Below are 17,373 nucleotides of genomic sequence, written 5' to 3' on the forward strand. Positions count from 1 at the left end.
CAACACTATAACACACTGCAGGGTGAGTCAACACTATAACACACTGCAGGGTGAGTCAACACTATAACACACTGCAGGGTGAGTCAACACTATAACACACTGCAGGGTGAGTCAACACTATAACACACTGCAGGGTGAGTCAACACTATAACACACTGCAGGGTGAGTCAACACTATAACACACTGCAGGGTGAGTCAACACTATAACACACTGCAGGGTGAGTCAACACTATAACACACTGCAGGGTGAGTCAACACTATAAGACACTGCAGGGTGAGCCAACACTAACACACTGCAGGGTGAGTCAACACTAACACACTGCAGGGTGAGTCAACACTATAACTCACTGCAGGGTGAGTCAACACTAACACACTGCAGGGTGAGTCAACACTATAACACACTGCAGGGTGAGTCAACACTAACACACTGCAGGGTGAGTCACACACTCAACATAACACACTGCAGGGTGAGTCAACACTATAACACACTGCAGGGTGAGTCAACACTATAACACACTGCAGGGTGAGTCAACACTATAACACACTGCAGGGTGAGTCACACATAACACACTGCAGGGTGAGTCAACACTATAACACACTGCAGGGTGAGTCAACACTATAACACACTGCAGGGTGAGTCAACACTATAACACACTGCAGGGTGAGTCAACACTATAACACACTGCAGGGTGAGTCAACACTATAACACACTGCAGGGTGAGTCAACACTATAACACACTGCAGGGTGAGTCAACACTATAACACACTGCAGGGTGAGTCAACACTATAAGACACTGCAGGGTGAGCCAACACTAACACACTGCAGGGTGAGTCAACACTAACACACTGCAGGGTGAGTCACACTGCACTGGGTGAGTCAACACTATAACTCACTGCAGGGTGAGTCAACACTAACACACTGCAGGGTGAGTCAACACTATAACACACTGCAGGGTGAGTCAACACTAACACACTGCAGGGTGAGTCAACACTATAACACACTGCAGGGTGAGTCAACACTCTAACACACTGCAGGGTGAGTCAACACTGCATCAACACACTGCAGGGTGAGTCAACACTATAACACACTGCAGGGTGAGTCAACACTATAACACACTGCAGGGTGAGTCAACACTATAACACACTGCAGGGTAACACACACTGCAGGGTGAGTCAACACTATAACACACTGCAGGGTGAGTCAACACTATAACACACTGCAGGGTGAGTCAACACTATAACACACTGCAGGGTGAGTCAACACTATAACACACTGCAGGGTGAGTCAACACTAACACACTGCAGGGTGAGTCAACACTATAACACACTGCAGGGTGAGTCAACACTAACACACTGCAGGGTGAGTCAACACTATAACACACTGCAGGGTGAGTCAACACTAACACACTGCAGGGTGAGTCAACACTATAACACACTGCAGGGTGAGTCAACACTCTAACACACTGCAGGGTGAGTCAACACTATAACACACTGCAGGGTGAGTCAACACTAACACACTGCAGGGTGAGTCAACACTAACACACTGCAGGGTGAGTCAACACTATAACACACTGCAGGGTGAGTCAACACTATAACACACTGCAGGGTGAGTCAACACTATAACACACTGCAGGGTGAGTCAACACTATAACACACTGCAGGGTGAGTCAACACTATGAGTCAAACACACTGCAGGGTGAGTCAACACTATAACACACTGCAGGGTGAGTCAACACTATAACACACTGCAGGGTGAGTCAACACTATAACACACTGCAGGGTGAGTCAACACAGGGTGAGTATAACACACTGCAGGGTGAGTCAACACTATAACACACTGCAGGGTGAGTCAACACTATAACACACTGCAGGGTGAGTCAACACTATAACACACTGCAGGGTGAGTCAACACTATAACACACTGCAGGGTGACTCTGGATAAGAGCGTCTGCTAAATGACTTAAATGTAAATGTAAATGTCAACACTATAACACACTGCAGGGTGAGTCAACACTCTACCACACTGCAGGGTGAGTCAACACTATAACACACTGCAGGGTGAGTCAACACTATAACACACTGCAGGGTGAGTCAACACTATAACACACTGCAGGGTGAGTCAACACTAACACACTGCAGGGTGAGTCAACACTATAACACACTGCAGGGTGAGTCAACACTCTAACACACTGCAGGGTGAGTCAACACTATAACACACTGCAGGGTGAGTCAACACTATAACACACTGCAGGGTGAGTCAACACTATAACACACTGCAGGGTGAGTCAACACTAACACACTGCAGGGTGAGTCAACACTATAACACACTGCAGGGTGAGTCAACACTATAACACACTGCAGGGTGAGTCAACACTATAACACACTGCAGGGTGAGTCAACACTATAACACACTGCAGGGTGAGTCAACACTATAACACACTGCAGGGTGAGTCAACACTCTAACACACTGCAGGGTGAGTCAACACTATAACACACTGCAGGGTGAGTCAACACTAACACACTGCAGGGTGAGTCAACACTAACACACTGCAGGGTGAGTCAACACTATAACACACTGCAGGGTGAGTCAACACTATAACACACTGCAGGGTGAGTCAACACTATAACACACTGCAGGGTGAGTCAACACTATAACACACTGCAGGGTGAGTCAACACTATAACACACTGCAGGGTGAGTCAACACTATAACACACTGCAGGGTGAGTCAACACTATAACACACTGCAGGGTGAGTCAACACTATAACACACTGCAGGGTGAGTCAACACTATAACACACTGCAGGGTGAGTCAACACTATAACACACTGCAGGGTGAGTCAACACTATAACACACTGCAGGGTGAGTCAACACTATAACACACTGCAGGGTGACTCTGGATAAGAGCGTCTGCTAAATGACTTAAATGTAAATGTAAATGTCAACACTATAACACACTGCAGGGTGAGTCAACACTCTACCACACTGCAGGGTGAGTCAACACTATAACACACTGCAGGGTGAGTCAACACTATAACACACTGCAGGGTGAGTCAACACTATAACACACTGCAGGGTGAGTCAACACTAACACACTGCAGGGTGAGTCAACACTATAACACACTGCAGGGTGAGTCAACACTCTAACACACTGCAGGGTGAGTCAACACTATAACACACTGCAGGGTGAGTCAACACTATAACACACTGCAGGGTGAGTCAACACTAACACACTGCAGGGTGAGTCAACACTAACACACTGCAGGGTGAGTCAACACTATAACACACTGCAGGGTGAGTCAACACTATAACACACTGCAGGGTGAGTCAACACTATAACACACTGCAGGGTGAGTCAACACTATAACACACTGCAGGGTGAGTCAACACTATAACACACTGCAGGGTGAGTCAACACTATAACACACTGCAGGGTGAGTCAACACTATAACACACTGCAGGGTGAGTCAACACTATAACACACTGCAGTGTGAGTCAACACTATAACACACTGCAGGGTGAGTCAACACTATAACACACTGCAGGGTGAGTCAACACTCTAACACACTGCAGGGTGAGTCAACACTATAACACACTGCAGGGTGAGTCAACACTAACACACTGCAGGGTGAGTCAACACTATAACACACTGCAGGGTGAGTCAACACTATAACACACTGCAGGGTGAGTCAACACTATAACACACTGCAGGGTGAGTCAACACTATAACACACTGCAGGGTGAGTCAACACTATAACACACTGCAGGGTGAGTCAACACTATAACACACTGCAGGGTGAGTCAACACTATAACACACTGCAGGGTGAGTCAACACTATAACACACTGCAGGGTGAGTCAACACTATAACACACTGCAGGGTGAGTCAACACTATAACACACTGCAGGGTGAGTCAACACTATAACACACTGCAGGGTGAGTCAACACTAACACACTGCAGGGTGAGTCAACACTATAACACACTGCAGGGTGAGTCAACACTATAACACACACACCCCTCTCTTTTTTGTACACTGTTGCTACTCTCTGTTTATTATCTATACAGTCACTTCACCCCTTCCTACATGTACATTGACTCGTTATCGGTAACCCTGTATATGGCCTCTTTATTTTATTGTGTTACTTTTTATATCTTTTACTTTAGTTTATTTGGTAAATATTTTCTTAACTCTTTCTTGAACTGCACTGTTGGTTAAGGGCTTGTAAGTAAGCATTTGATGGTAAGGTCTACACTTGTTGTATTTGGCGCACGTGACAAATTAAGTTTGATTTGATTGGAAGAATTAAATCAAATGTTAAATATGTTTTGATTTGTTTAACACTTTGTTTGTTTTCTTCATGATTCCATATGTGTTATTGCATAGTTTTGATGTCTTCACTATTATTCTACAATTTAGAAAATAGTAAAATATAAAGAAAAGCCCATGAATGAGTAGGTGTTCTAAAAACTTTTGACCGATAGTGTATGTGTTATTGCTTTTCAACCATATTGTGGATTCAGGGCTATCTATCTAATAGAACTCAAAGGGTTTTCTTTCATTGAAGCTTCTCTGATGTCAAACATGTCAAATGTGGTGTACCGCAGGGCAGCGCTCTAGGCCCTTTACTCTTTTCTATTTTTACCAATGACCTGCCACTGGCATTAAACAAAGCATGTGTGTCCATGTATGCTGATGATTCAACCATATACTCATCAGCAACCATAGCTAATGAAGTCACTGAAACCCTTAACAAAGAGTTGCAGTCTGTTTTGGAATTGGTGGCCATTAATAAACTGGTCCTGAACATCTCAAAAAAATAATAGCATTGTATTTGGTACAAATCATTCCCTAAGTTCTAGATCTCAGCTGAATCTGGTTATGAATGGTTTGGCTGTTGAACAAGGTGAGGAGACTAAATTAATTGGCGTTACCTTAGATTGTAAACTGTCATGGTCAAAACATATAGATTCAGTGGTTGTAAAGATGAGGAGAGGTCTGTTTGTGATAAAGAGATGCTCTGCTTTTTTGATACTGCATTCCACAAAGCAAGTCCTGCAGGCTCTAGTTTTGTCTAATCTTGATTATTGTCCAGTCGTGTGGTCCAGTGCTCTAAGGAAAGACCTAGTTAAGCTGCAGCTGACCCAGAACAGAGTGGTACGTCTTGTTCTTCATTGTAATCAGAGTGTCACGCCCTGACCGTAGAGTGCTTTTTATGTCTCTATTTTGGTTAGGCCAGGTTGTGATTTGGGTGGGCATTCTATGTCCTTTTTCTATGTTTTGTATTTCTTTGTTTTGGCCGGGTATGGTTCTCAATCAGGGACAGCTGTCTATCGTTGTCTCTGATTGGGAACCATACTTAGGTAGCTTTTTCCCACATGGGTTTTGTGGGTAGTTGTTGTCTGTATTAGTGTTTGCACCTTCGGTTTCATTTATTCTCTTGTTATTTTGTATTTTGTGTTCAGTTCGATAAAGAAACATGAACTTATTACGCTGAGCTTTGGTTCGACTACTCTTCCTCATCCGACGACGAAAGTCGTTACTCAGAGGGCTGATATAAATACTATGCATGCCAGTCTCTCTTGGCTAAGAGACTGACTGCATCACTTATATTTATAAGAAACAATGTGTTGAAAATCCCCCAAAAATGTAATAGTCAACTTACAACACAGCTCTGATTTTTATTTTTTTTTACCTTTATTTAACTAGGCAAGTCAGTTAAGAACAAATTCTTATTTTCAATGACGGCCTAGGAACAGTGGGTTAACTGCCTGTTCAGGGGCAGAACGTCAGCTCGGGGGTTTGAACTTGCAACCTTCCGGTTCCTAGTCCAACTCTCTAACCATTAGGCTACCCTGCCGCCGTGGGGTAAGTGTGATACACACACTTACCCCACCAGACATGCCACCAGGGGTCTTTTCACAGTCCCCAGGACCAGAACACACTTACCCCACCAGACATGCCACCAGGGGTCTTTTCACAGTCCCCAGGACCAGAACACACTTACCCCACCAGACATGCCACCAGGGGTCTTTTCACAGTCCCCAGGACCAGAACACACTTACCCCACCAGACATGCCACCAGGGGTCTTTTCACAGTCCCCAGGACCAGAACACACTTACCCCACCAGACATGCCACCAGGGGTCTTTTCACAGTCCCCAGGACCAGAACACACTTACCCCACCAGACATGCCACCAGGGGTCTTTTCACAGTCCCCAGGACCAGAACACACTTACCCCACCAGACATGCCACCAGGGGTCTTTTCACAGTCCCCAGGACCAGAACACACTTACCCCACCAGACATGCCACCAGGGGTCTTTTCACAGTCCCCAGGACCAGAACACACTTACCCCACCAGACATGCCACCAGGGGTCTTTTCACAGTCCCCAGGACCAGAACACACTTACCCCACCAGACATGCCATCAGGGGTCTTTTCACAGTCCACAAATCAAGAACAAATTCAAGAAAGCATACATACAGTATTATATAGAGCCATTATTGCATAGAACTTCCTTCCATCTCATATTGGTCAAATAAACAGCAAACCTGGTTTTAAAAAAACAGATAAAGCAACACCTCACGGCACAACGCCTCTCCCCTATCTGACCTAGATAGTTGGTGTGTATGTATTGATATGTAGACTACTTGTATGTAGTTACGTCCTTGCACTGTTCTTGTCTATACGTTCTGTATTATGTCATGTTTCGTCACCCCAGGAAGAGTATATGTTGCTTTTGCAACAGTTAATGGGGATCCTAATGAAATACCAAAATACCTCAATTTAGTGTACATCATTATAAAATATAAATGGTCTGTGTGTTTGGTGTGTAGGTCTGTCCTGGCAAGATGACATCACCCAGTACATTGTTACCAAAGAGCTGAGCAGAGTTCCTCACACCCCGAGACCCTCCAAGACCTCTTCCTCACAGTAAGGATCATTACACATTTACAGAATCTAACAGTGGAGTTAGACAAGTAATGGGCCTTTTCCTCTTATCGATCCATCATCTTATCGTGCCTCTGTGTAATTGTACTTGCCCAGATGAAAATTAGCCGGGTTGGCTAAATCTAGCATATCCACAAAGTGGGTGTTTATTGTTCCTGTCAAGTAAACCCAATGAAAGAAAGCAAGTTAGTGGAGTAGACATGCAATATTATGCTTAGAACTGCCCAAAATATACAAAATCATCTTCCTTGTCCTTCCTCTCAGACCCAAGCAGAGCTCCTCCAATCAGAGAGGATACCCCAGCAGCTCCTCCAATCAGGGAGGATACCCCAGCATCTCCTCCAATCAGGGAGGATACCCCAGCATCTCCTCCAATCAGGGAGGATACCCCAGCATCTCCTCCAATCAGGGAGGATACCCCAGCAGCTCCTCCAATCAGGGAGGATACCCCAGCAGCTCCTCCAATCAGGGAGGATACCCCAGCAGCTCCTCCAATCGGGGAGGATACCCCAGCAGCTCCTCCAATCGGGGAGGATACCCCAGCAGCTCCTCCAATCAGGGAGGATACCCCAGTCAGGCTGACAGCCACCAGGACTACATGATAGTAGACCATGCCCAGTTCCCCCTCCGCATGCAGACCTCTCCCATGGACCCCTATACTTATCAACAGGTACTGTAAGCCATGCACATTAGCACGTACACACAGACACACACACAGACACACAGACACGCATACACACACAGCTGTGTTTTCATGAAATGTCAGGACTTTTTGTTTAAAAAAATCACCATTAAAAATTATTTTTTCCCTAACCCCTAACCTAATCTTAACACCAAAAACCCTAACCCCTTCTCAGGACATTAAGGTGAAATGTCAGGACATTAAGGTGAAATGTCAGGACATTAAGGTGAAATGTCAGGACATTAAGGTGAAATGTTAGGACATTAAGGTGAAATGTTAGGACATTAAGGTGAATTAGTACACACACACACACACACACACAATAGAACATGTGTCCTCATCCGTAAAACCATGTGTGTTTTCTCTCTCTGTGTTTTACAGCACAGATTCCAGGAAGATGTAGAGCGCTCCCTCCACCAGGGAGGAGGAGTCTACCCAGGGCCCCGCCCCCCCTCTAGATCCCTGGGTTCACTATTTCTCTCTCTGTATTTTACAGCACAGATACCAGGAAGATGTAGAGCGCTCCCTCCACCAGGGAGGAGGAGTCTACCCAGGGCCCCGCCCCCCTCTAGATCCCTGGGTTCACTATTTCTCTCTCTGTATTTTACAGCACAGATACCAGGAAGATGTAGAGCGCTCCCTCCACCAGGGAGGAGGAGTCTACCCAGGGCCCCGCCCCTCCTCTAGATCCCAACAGGCCAAACAGAGAGAGAGAGACCGTCAACTGCTGCAGGACGTCATCTCCCTCTATCTGTCCTCTTCCCCTGCACAGCCCTCGTTCCGCCACAGGGGGGCAGCAGCACTTCCGGCCTCGCCCTACTACGAGGACCTGGAACTGCCTCTGGACTATGTGGAGGACTACAGTCTGACAGGGCAGGATACGGCCAGGCAACAGCAACAACAGAAGAAGATACGGTTACAACTACAACAACAGAAGAAGAAGGTTCCTCAGGACTACAGCTCTCTGGCTGGGCTGGATGGTGAGATAGTAGAACTGTTGAAGTACCTTAAGTAGCAGTGTGTTAATTAACTCATTTAATGAATTCATTCAAATGAACTAGGTTCAGTAGCAGGGTGTGTGTAAATTCACTGGGGAAGCCAAGCCAGTTAATTTTTTTTTCCATATTACAACCTATGTGTTGTGATAATTGAGTTGTTTGCTCTGCAACCTGTTAGTTTATATGCCTTGCAACCGTGATATATAGACCTAAAGGCAGAGACAATAAGACACAGTGATATATAGACCTAAAGGCAGAGACAATAAGAAGACACAGTGATATATAGACCTAAAGGCAGAGACAATAAGACACAGTGATATAGAGGCCTAAAGGCAGAGACAATAAGACACAGTGATATAGAGGCCTAAAGGCAGAGACAATAAGAAGACACAGTGATATATAGACCTAAAGGCAGAGACAATAAGAAAACACAGTGATATATAGACCTAAAGCCAGAGACAATAAGACACAGTGATATAGAGGCCTAAAGGCAGAGACAATAAGAAGACACAGTGATATATAGACCTAAAGGCAGAGACAATAAGAAGACACAGTGATATATAGACCTAAAGGCAGAGACAATAAGAAGACACAGTGATATATAGACCTAAAGGCAGAGACAATAAGAAGACACAGTGATATATAGACCTAAAGGCAGAGACAATAAGACACAGTGGCAGAATAAATTCAACACATTTACATTTACATTTAAGTCCTTTACCACACCTTTGTTTCATCACAAAACCGGAGAGGAACCTCTGTCCAGTGAAGTCCACAAAGCATATTGCATGTAACTAATAGTTATATGACCTACAGCAGGTCAAGCAAGTTAATGTTTCTGACATTTTCGGACCACTAAACAACTACTGATTTAGAACCACAGAGAGTTACCGCAAGTCGCATAGAAAACAGGAGCTGCCTCCACTATTCCAGCACCATGTCAACAACAGGAGCTCCTCCACTATTCCAGCACCATGTCAACAACAGGAGCTGCCTCCACTATTCCAGCACCATGTCAACAACAGGAGCTGCCTCCACTATTCCAGCACCATGTCAACAACAGGAGCTGCCTCCACTATTCCAGCACCATGTCAACAACAGGAGCTGCCTCCACTATTCCAGCACCATGTCAACAACAGGAGCTGCCTCCACTATTCCAGCACCATTTCAACAACAGGAGCTGCCTCCACTATTCCAGCACCATGTCCAAAACAGGAGCTGCCTCCACTATTCCAGCACCATGTCAACAACAGGAGCTCCTCCACTATTCCAGCACCATGTCAACAACAGGAGCTCCTCCACTATTCCAGCACCATGTCAACAACAGGAGCTCCTCCACTATTCCAGCACCATGTCAACAACAGGAGCTCCTCCACTATTCCAGCACCATGTCAACAACAGGAGCTCCTCCACTATTCCAGCACCATGTCAACAACAGGAGCTCCTCCACTATTCCAGCACCATGTCAACAACAGGAGCTCCTCCACTATTCCAGCACCATGTCAACAACAGGAGCTCCTCCACTATTCCAGCACCATGTCAACAACAGGAGCTCCTCCACTATTCCAGCACCATTTCAACAACAGGAGCTGCCTCCACTATTCCAGCACCATGTCAACAACAGGAGCTGCCTCCACTATTCCAGCACCATGTCAACAACAGGAGCTCCTCCACTATTCCAGCACCATTTCAACAACAGGAGCTCCTCCACTATTCCAGCACCATGTCAACAACAGGAGCTCCTCCACTATTCCAGCACCATTTCAACAACAGGAGCTCCTCCACTATTCCAGCACCATGTCAACAACAGGAGCTGCCTCCACTATTCCAGCACCATGTCAACAACAGGAGCTGCCTCCACTATTCCAGCACCATGTCAACAACAGGAGCTGCCTCCACTATTCCAGCACCATGTCAACAACAGGAGCTCCTGCACTATTCCAGCACCATGTCAACAACAGGAGCTGCCTCCACTATTCCAGCACCATGTCAACAACAGGAGCTGCCTCCACTATTCCAGCACCATGTCAACAACAGGAGCAGCCTCCACTATTCCAGCACCATGTCAACAACAGGAGCAGCCTCCACTATTCCAGCACCATGTCAACAACAGGAGCAGCCTCCACTATTCCAGCACCATGTCAACAACAGGAGCAGCCTCCACTATTCCAGCACCATGTCAACAACAGGAGCTGCCTCCACTATTCCAGCACCATTTCAACAACAGGAGCTGCCTCCACTATTCCAGCACCATGTCAACAACAGGAGCGCCTCCACTATTCCAGCACCATGTCAACAACAGGAGCTGCCTCCACTATTCCAGCACCATGTCAACAACAGGAGCTCCTCCACTATTCCAGCACCATGTCAACAATAGGAGCTGCCTCCACTATTCCAGCACCATTTCAACAACAGGAGCTCCTCCACTATTCCAGCACCATGTCAACAACAGGAGCTCCTCCACTATTCCAGCACCATGTCAACAACAGGAGCTCCTCCACTATTCCAGCACCATTTCAACAACAGGAGCTCCTCCACTATTCCAGCACCATGTCAACAACAGGAGCTCCTCCACTATTCCAGCACCATGTCAACAACAGGAGCTGCCTCCACTATTCCAGCACCATGTCAACAACAGGAGCTCCTCCACTATTCCAGCACCATGTCAACAACAGGAGCTCCTCCACTATTCCAGCACCATGTCAACAACAGGAGCTGCCTCCACTATTCCAGCACCATGTCAACAACAGGAGCTGCCTCCACTATTCCAGCACCATGTCAACAACAGGAGCTGCCTCCACTATTCCAGCACCATGTCAACAACAGGAGCTGCCTCCACTATTCCAGCACCATGTCAACAACAGGAGCTCCTCCACTATTCCAGCACCATGTCAACAACAGGAGCTGCCTCCACTATTCCAGCACCATGTCAACAACAGGAGCTCCTCCACTATTCCAGCACCATGTCAACAACAGGAGCTGCCTCCACTATTCCAGCACCATGTCAACAACAGGAGCTGCCTCCACTATTCCAGCACCATGTCAACAACAGGAGCTGCCTCCACTATTCCAGCACCATGTCAACAACAGGAGCTGCCTCCACTATTCCAGCACCATGTCACACAACAGGAGCTGCCTCCACTATTCCAGCACCATGTCAACAACAGGAGCTGCCTCCACTATTCCAGCACCATGTCAACAACAGGAGCTGCCTCCACTATTCCAGCACCATGTCAACAACAGGAGCTGCCTCCACTATTCCAGCACCATGTCAACAACAGGAGCTCCTCCACTATTCCAGCACCATGTCAACAACAGGAGCTCCTCCACTATTCCAGCACCATGTCAACAACAGGAGCTGCCTCCACTATTCCAGCACCATGTCAACAACAGGAGCTGCCTCCACTATTCCAGCACCATGTCAACAACAGGAGCTGCCTCCACTATTCCAGCACCATGTCAACAACAGGAGCAGCCTCCACTATTCCAGCACCATGTCAACAACAGGAGCAGCCTCCACTATTCCAGCACCATGTCAACAACAGGAGCAGCCTCCACTATTCCAGCACCATGTCAACAACAGGAGCAGCCTCCACTATTCCAGCACCATGTCAACAACAGGAGCTGCCTCCACTATTCCAGCACCATTTCAACAACAGGAGCTGCCTCCACTATTCCAGCACCATGTCAACAACAGGAGCTCCTCCACTATTCCAGCACCATGTCAACAACAGGAGCTGCCTCCACTATTCCAGCACCATGTCAACAACAGGAGCTCCTCCACTATTCCAGCACCATGTCAACAATAGGAGCTGCCTCCACTATTCCAGCACCATTTCAACAACAGGAGCTCCTCCACTATTCCAGCACCATGTCAACAACAGGAGCTCCTCCACTATTCCAGCACCATGTCAACAACAGGAGCTCCTCCACTATTCCAGCACCATTTCAACAACAGGAGCTCCTCCACTATTCCAGCACCATTTCAACAACAGGAGCTCCTCCACTATTCCAGCACCATGTCAACAACAGGAGCTCCTCCACTATTCCAGCACCATGTCAATAACAGGAGCTGCCTCCACTATTCCAGCACCATGTCAACAACAGGAGCTGCCTCCACTATTCCAGCACCATGTCAACAACAGGAGCTGCCTCCACTATTCCAGCACCATGTCAACAACAGGAGCTGCCTCCACTATTCCAGCACCATGTCAACAACAGGAGCTGCCTCCACTATTCCAGCACCATGTCAACAACAGGAGCTGCCTCCACTATTCCAGCACCATGTCAACAACAGGAGCTGCCTCCACTATTCCAGCACCATGTCAACAACAGGAGCTCCTCCACTATTCCAGCACCATGTCAACAACAGGAGCTGCCTCCACTATTCCAGCACCATGTCAACAACAGGAGCTCCTCCACTATTCCAGCACCATGTCAACAACAGGAGCTCCTCCACTATTCCAGCACCATGTCAACAACAGGAGCTGCCTCCACTATTCCAGCACCATGTCAACAACAGGAGCTGCCTCCACTATTTCCAGCACCATGTCAACAATAGGAGCTGCCTCCACTATTCCAGCACCATGTCAACAACAGGAGCTGCCTCCACTATTCCAGCACCATGTCAACAACAGGAGCTCCTCCACTATTCCAGCACCATGTCAACAACAGGAGCTGCCTCCACTATTCCAGCACCATTTCAACAACAGGAGCTCCTCCACTATTCCAGCACCATTTCAACAACAGGAGCTGCCTCCACTATTCCAGCACCATGTCAACAACAGGAGCTCCTCCACTATTCCAGCACCATGTCAACAACAGGAGCTGCCTCCACTATTCCAGCACCATGTCAACAACAGGAGCTCCTCCACTATTCCAGCACCATGTCAACAACAGGAGCAGCCTCCACTATTCCAGCACCATGTCAACAACAGGAGCTCCTCCACTATTCCAGCACCATGTCAACAACAGGAGCAGCCTCCACTATTCCAGCACCATGTCAACAACAGGAGCTCCTCCACTATTCCAGCACCATGTCAACAACAGGAGCTCCTCCACTATTCCAGCACCATGTCAACAACAGGAGCTGCCTCCACTATTCCAGCACCATGTCAACAACAGGAGCAGCCTCCACTATTCCAGCACCATGTCAACAACAGGAGCTCCTCCACTATTCCAGCACCATGTCAACAACAGGAGCTCCTCCACTATTCCAGCACCATGTCAACAACAGGAGCTCCTCCACTATTCCAGCACCATGTCAACAACAGGAGCTCCTCCACTATTCCAGCACCATGTCAACAACAGGTGCTGCCTCCACTATTCCAGCACCATGTCAACAACAGGAGCTCCTCCACTATTCCAGCACCATGTCAACAACAGGAGCTGCCTCCACTATTCCAGCACCATGTCAACAACAGGAGCTGCCTCCACTATTCCAGCACCATGTCAACAACAGGAGCTGCCTCCACTATTCCAGCACCATGTCAACAACAGGAGCTGCCTCCACTATTCCAGCACCATGTCAACAACAGGAGCTGCCTCCACTATTCCAGCACCATTTCAACAACAGGAGCTCCTCCACTATTCCAGCACCATGTCAACAACAGGAGCTGCCTCCACTATTCCAGCACCATGTCAACAACAGGAGCTCCTCCACTAATTCCAGCACCATGTCAACAACAGGAGCTCCTCCACTATTGCAGCACCATGTCAACAACAGGAGCTGCCTCCACTATTCCAGCACCATGTCAACAACAGGAGCTCCTCCACTATTCCAGCACCATGTCAACAACAGGAGCTGCCTCCACTATTCCAGCACCATGTCAACAACAGGAGCTGCCTCCACTATTCCAGCACCATGTCAACAACAGGAGCTCCTCCACTATTCCAGCACCATGTCAACAACAGGAGCTGCCTCCACTATTCCAGCACCATGTCAACAACAGGAGCTGCCTCCACTATTCCAGCACCATGTCAACAACAGGAGCTCCTCCACTATTCCAGCACCATGTCAACAACAGGAGCTGCCTCCACTATTCCAGCACCATGTCAACAACAGGAGCTCCTCCACTATTCCAGCACCATGTCAACAACAGGAGCTGCCTCCACTATTCCAGCACCATGTCAACAACAGGAGCTGCCTCCACTATTCCAGCACCATGTCAACAACAGGAGCAGCCTCCACTATTCCAGCACCATGTCAACAACAGGAGCTCCTCCACTATTCCAGCACCATGTCAACAACAGGAGCTCCTCCACTATTCCAGCACCATGTCAACAACAGGAGCTCCTCCACTATTCCAGCACCATGTCAACAACAGGAGCTCCTCCACTATTGCAGCACCATGTCAACAACAGGAGCTCCTCCACTATTCCAGCACCATGTCAACAACAGGAGCTCCTCCACTATTCCAGCACCATGTCAACAACAGGAGCTCCTCCACTATTCCAGCACCATGTCAACAACAGGAGCTCCTCCACTATTCCAGCACCATGTCAACTACAGGAGCTCCTCCACTATTCCAGCACCATGTCAACAACAGGAGCTCCTCCACTATTCCAGCACCATGTCAACAACAGGAGCTCCTCCACTATTCCAGCACCATGTCAACAACAGGAGCTCCTCCACTATTCCAGCACCATGTCAACAACAGGAGCTCCTCCACTATTCCAGCACCATGTCAACAACAGGAGCTCCTCCACTATTCCAGCACCATGTCAACAACAGGAGCTCCTCCACTATTCCAGCACCATGTCAACAACAGGAGCTCCTCCACTATTCCAGCACCATGTCAACAACAGGAGCAGCCTCCACTATTCCAGCACCATGTCAACAACAGGAGCTGCCTCCACTATTCCAGCACCATGTCAACAACAGGAGCAGCCTCCACTATTCCAGCACCATGTCAACAACAGGAGCTCCTCCACTATTCCAGCACCATGTCAACAACAGGAGCTGCCTCCACTATTCCAGCACCATGTCAACAACAGGAGCAGCCTCCACTATTCCAGCACCATGTCAACAACAGGAGCTGCCTCCACTATTCCAGCACCATGTCAACAACAGGAGCAGCCTCCACTATTCCAGCACCATGTCAACAACAGGAGCTGCCTCCACTATTCCAGCACCATGTCAACAACAGGAGCTCCTCCACTATTCCAGCACCATGTCAACAACAGGAGCTGCCTCCACTATTCCAGCACCATGTCAACAACAGGAGCTGCCTCCACTATTCCAGCACCATGTCAACAACAGGAGCAGCCTCCAGTATTCCAGCACCATGTCAACAACAGGAGCTCCTCCACTATTCCAGCACCATGTCAACAACAGGAGCTCCTCCACTATTCCAGCACCATGTCAACAACAGGAGCTCCTCCACTATTCCAGCACCATGTCAACAACAGAAGCTCCTTCACTATTCCAGCACCATGTCAACAACAGGAGCTGCCTCCACTATTCCAGCACCATGTCAACAACAGGAGCTCCTCCACTATTCCAGCACCATGTCAACAACAGGAGCTCCTCCACTATTCCAGCACCATGTCAACAACAGGAGCTCCTCCACTATTCCAGCACCATGTCAACAACAGGAGCTCCTCCACTATTCCAGCACCATGTCAACAACAGGAGCAGTCTCCACTATTCCAGCACCATGTCAACAACAGGAGCTCCTCCACTATTCCAGCACCATGTCAACAACAGGAGCTCCTCCACTATTCCAGCACCATGTCAACAACAGGAGCTCCTCCACTATTCCAGCACCATGTCAACAACAGGAGCAGCCTCCACTATTCCAGCACCATTTCAACTTCAACATCATCAAATCACCTGTTTAGTCTAATACAATAACAACTTAAAGATACCAAAAACAATTTAGTCCAGTCAACATAAGCCAAATGTACTGGTGTGTGTGTGTGTGTGTGTGTGTGTGTGTGTGTGTGTGTGTGTGTGTGTGTCTCAGTAGAAAAAACATGTTGTCTCTAACACCAATGGCATCCCCCTCTCGTTCATGTTGTCTCTAACACCAATGGAATCCTCCCCCTCTCGTTCATGTTGTCTCTAACACCAATGGCATCCCCCTCTAGTTCATGTTGTCTCTAACACCAATGGCACCCCCCCCCCCTCTCCTTCATGTTGTCTCTAACACCAATGGCACCCCCCCCTCTCGTTCACGTTGTCTCTAACACCAATGGCACCCCCCCCTCTCGTTCATGTTGTCTCTAACACCAGTGGCATCCTCCCCTCTCGTTCATGTTGTCTCTAACACCAATGGCATCCCCTCTCCTTCATGTTGTCTCTAACACCAATGGAATCCCCCTCTCCTTCATGTTGTCTCTAACACCAATGGAATCCTCCCCCTCTCGTTCACGTTGTCTCTAACACCAATGGCATCCCCCTCTCGTTCATGTTGTCTCTAACACCAGTGGCATCCTCCCCCTCTCCTTCATGTTGTCTCCAACACCAATGGCATCCCCCTCTCGTTCATGTTGTCTCTAACACCAATGGCATCCCCCTCTCCTTCATGTTGTCTAAACGGTCGCTGAATCTGTCATACAGTGCAGGTTTTTATATACGTTGTCCCTGGTTACCTGGATAAAATACTTGCTCGCTGGCCTGACTTCCATTCGTGGGCAACAATGAACCAGCTAGTTAACATTAGCATACTACATCTAGCTACATATTGAACCTGACTTCCATTCATGGGCAACAATGAGCCAGCTAGTTAACATTAGCA

At 47.8% G+C, this 17,373-nt stretch overlaps 1 protein-coding gene across 1 annotated transcript in view; it reads left to right on the forward strand.

The window, feature by feature from the left end:
• Positions 1 to 17,373, forward strand: part of ptprna (protein tyrosine phosphatase receptor type Na) — a 136,187-nt gene that overhangs the window by 45,251 nt on the left and 73,563 nt on the right. The window contains exons 4-6 of the mRNA XM_065019643.1: positions 6,838 to 6,934; positions 7,217 to 7,622; positions 8,245 to 8,614. Of these exons, the coding sequence (XP_064875715.1) occupies positions 6,838 to 6,934; positions 7,217 to 7,622; positions 8,245 to 8,614 (873 nt within the window). The remainder of the gene's footprint in view (positions 1 to 6,837; positions 6,935 to 7,216; positions 7,623 to 8,244; positions 8,615 to 17,373) is intronic.

The sequence above is a fragment of the Oncorhynchus nerka genome, linkage group LG1, assembly GCF_034236695.1.
Source record: "Oncorhynchus nerka isolate Pitt River linkage group LG1, Oner_Uvic_2.0, whole genome shotgun sequence".
Classification (NCBI taxonomy): domain Eukaryota; kingdom Metazoa; phylum Chordata; class Actinopteri; order Salmoniformes; family Salmonidae; genus Oncorhynchus; species Oncorhynchus nerka.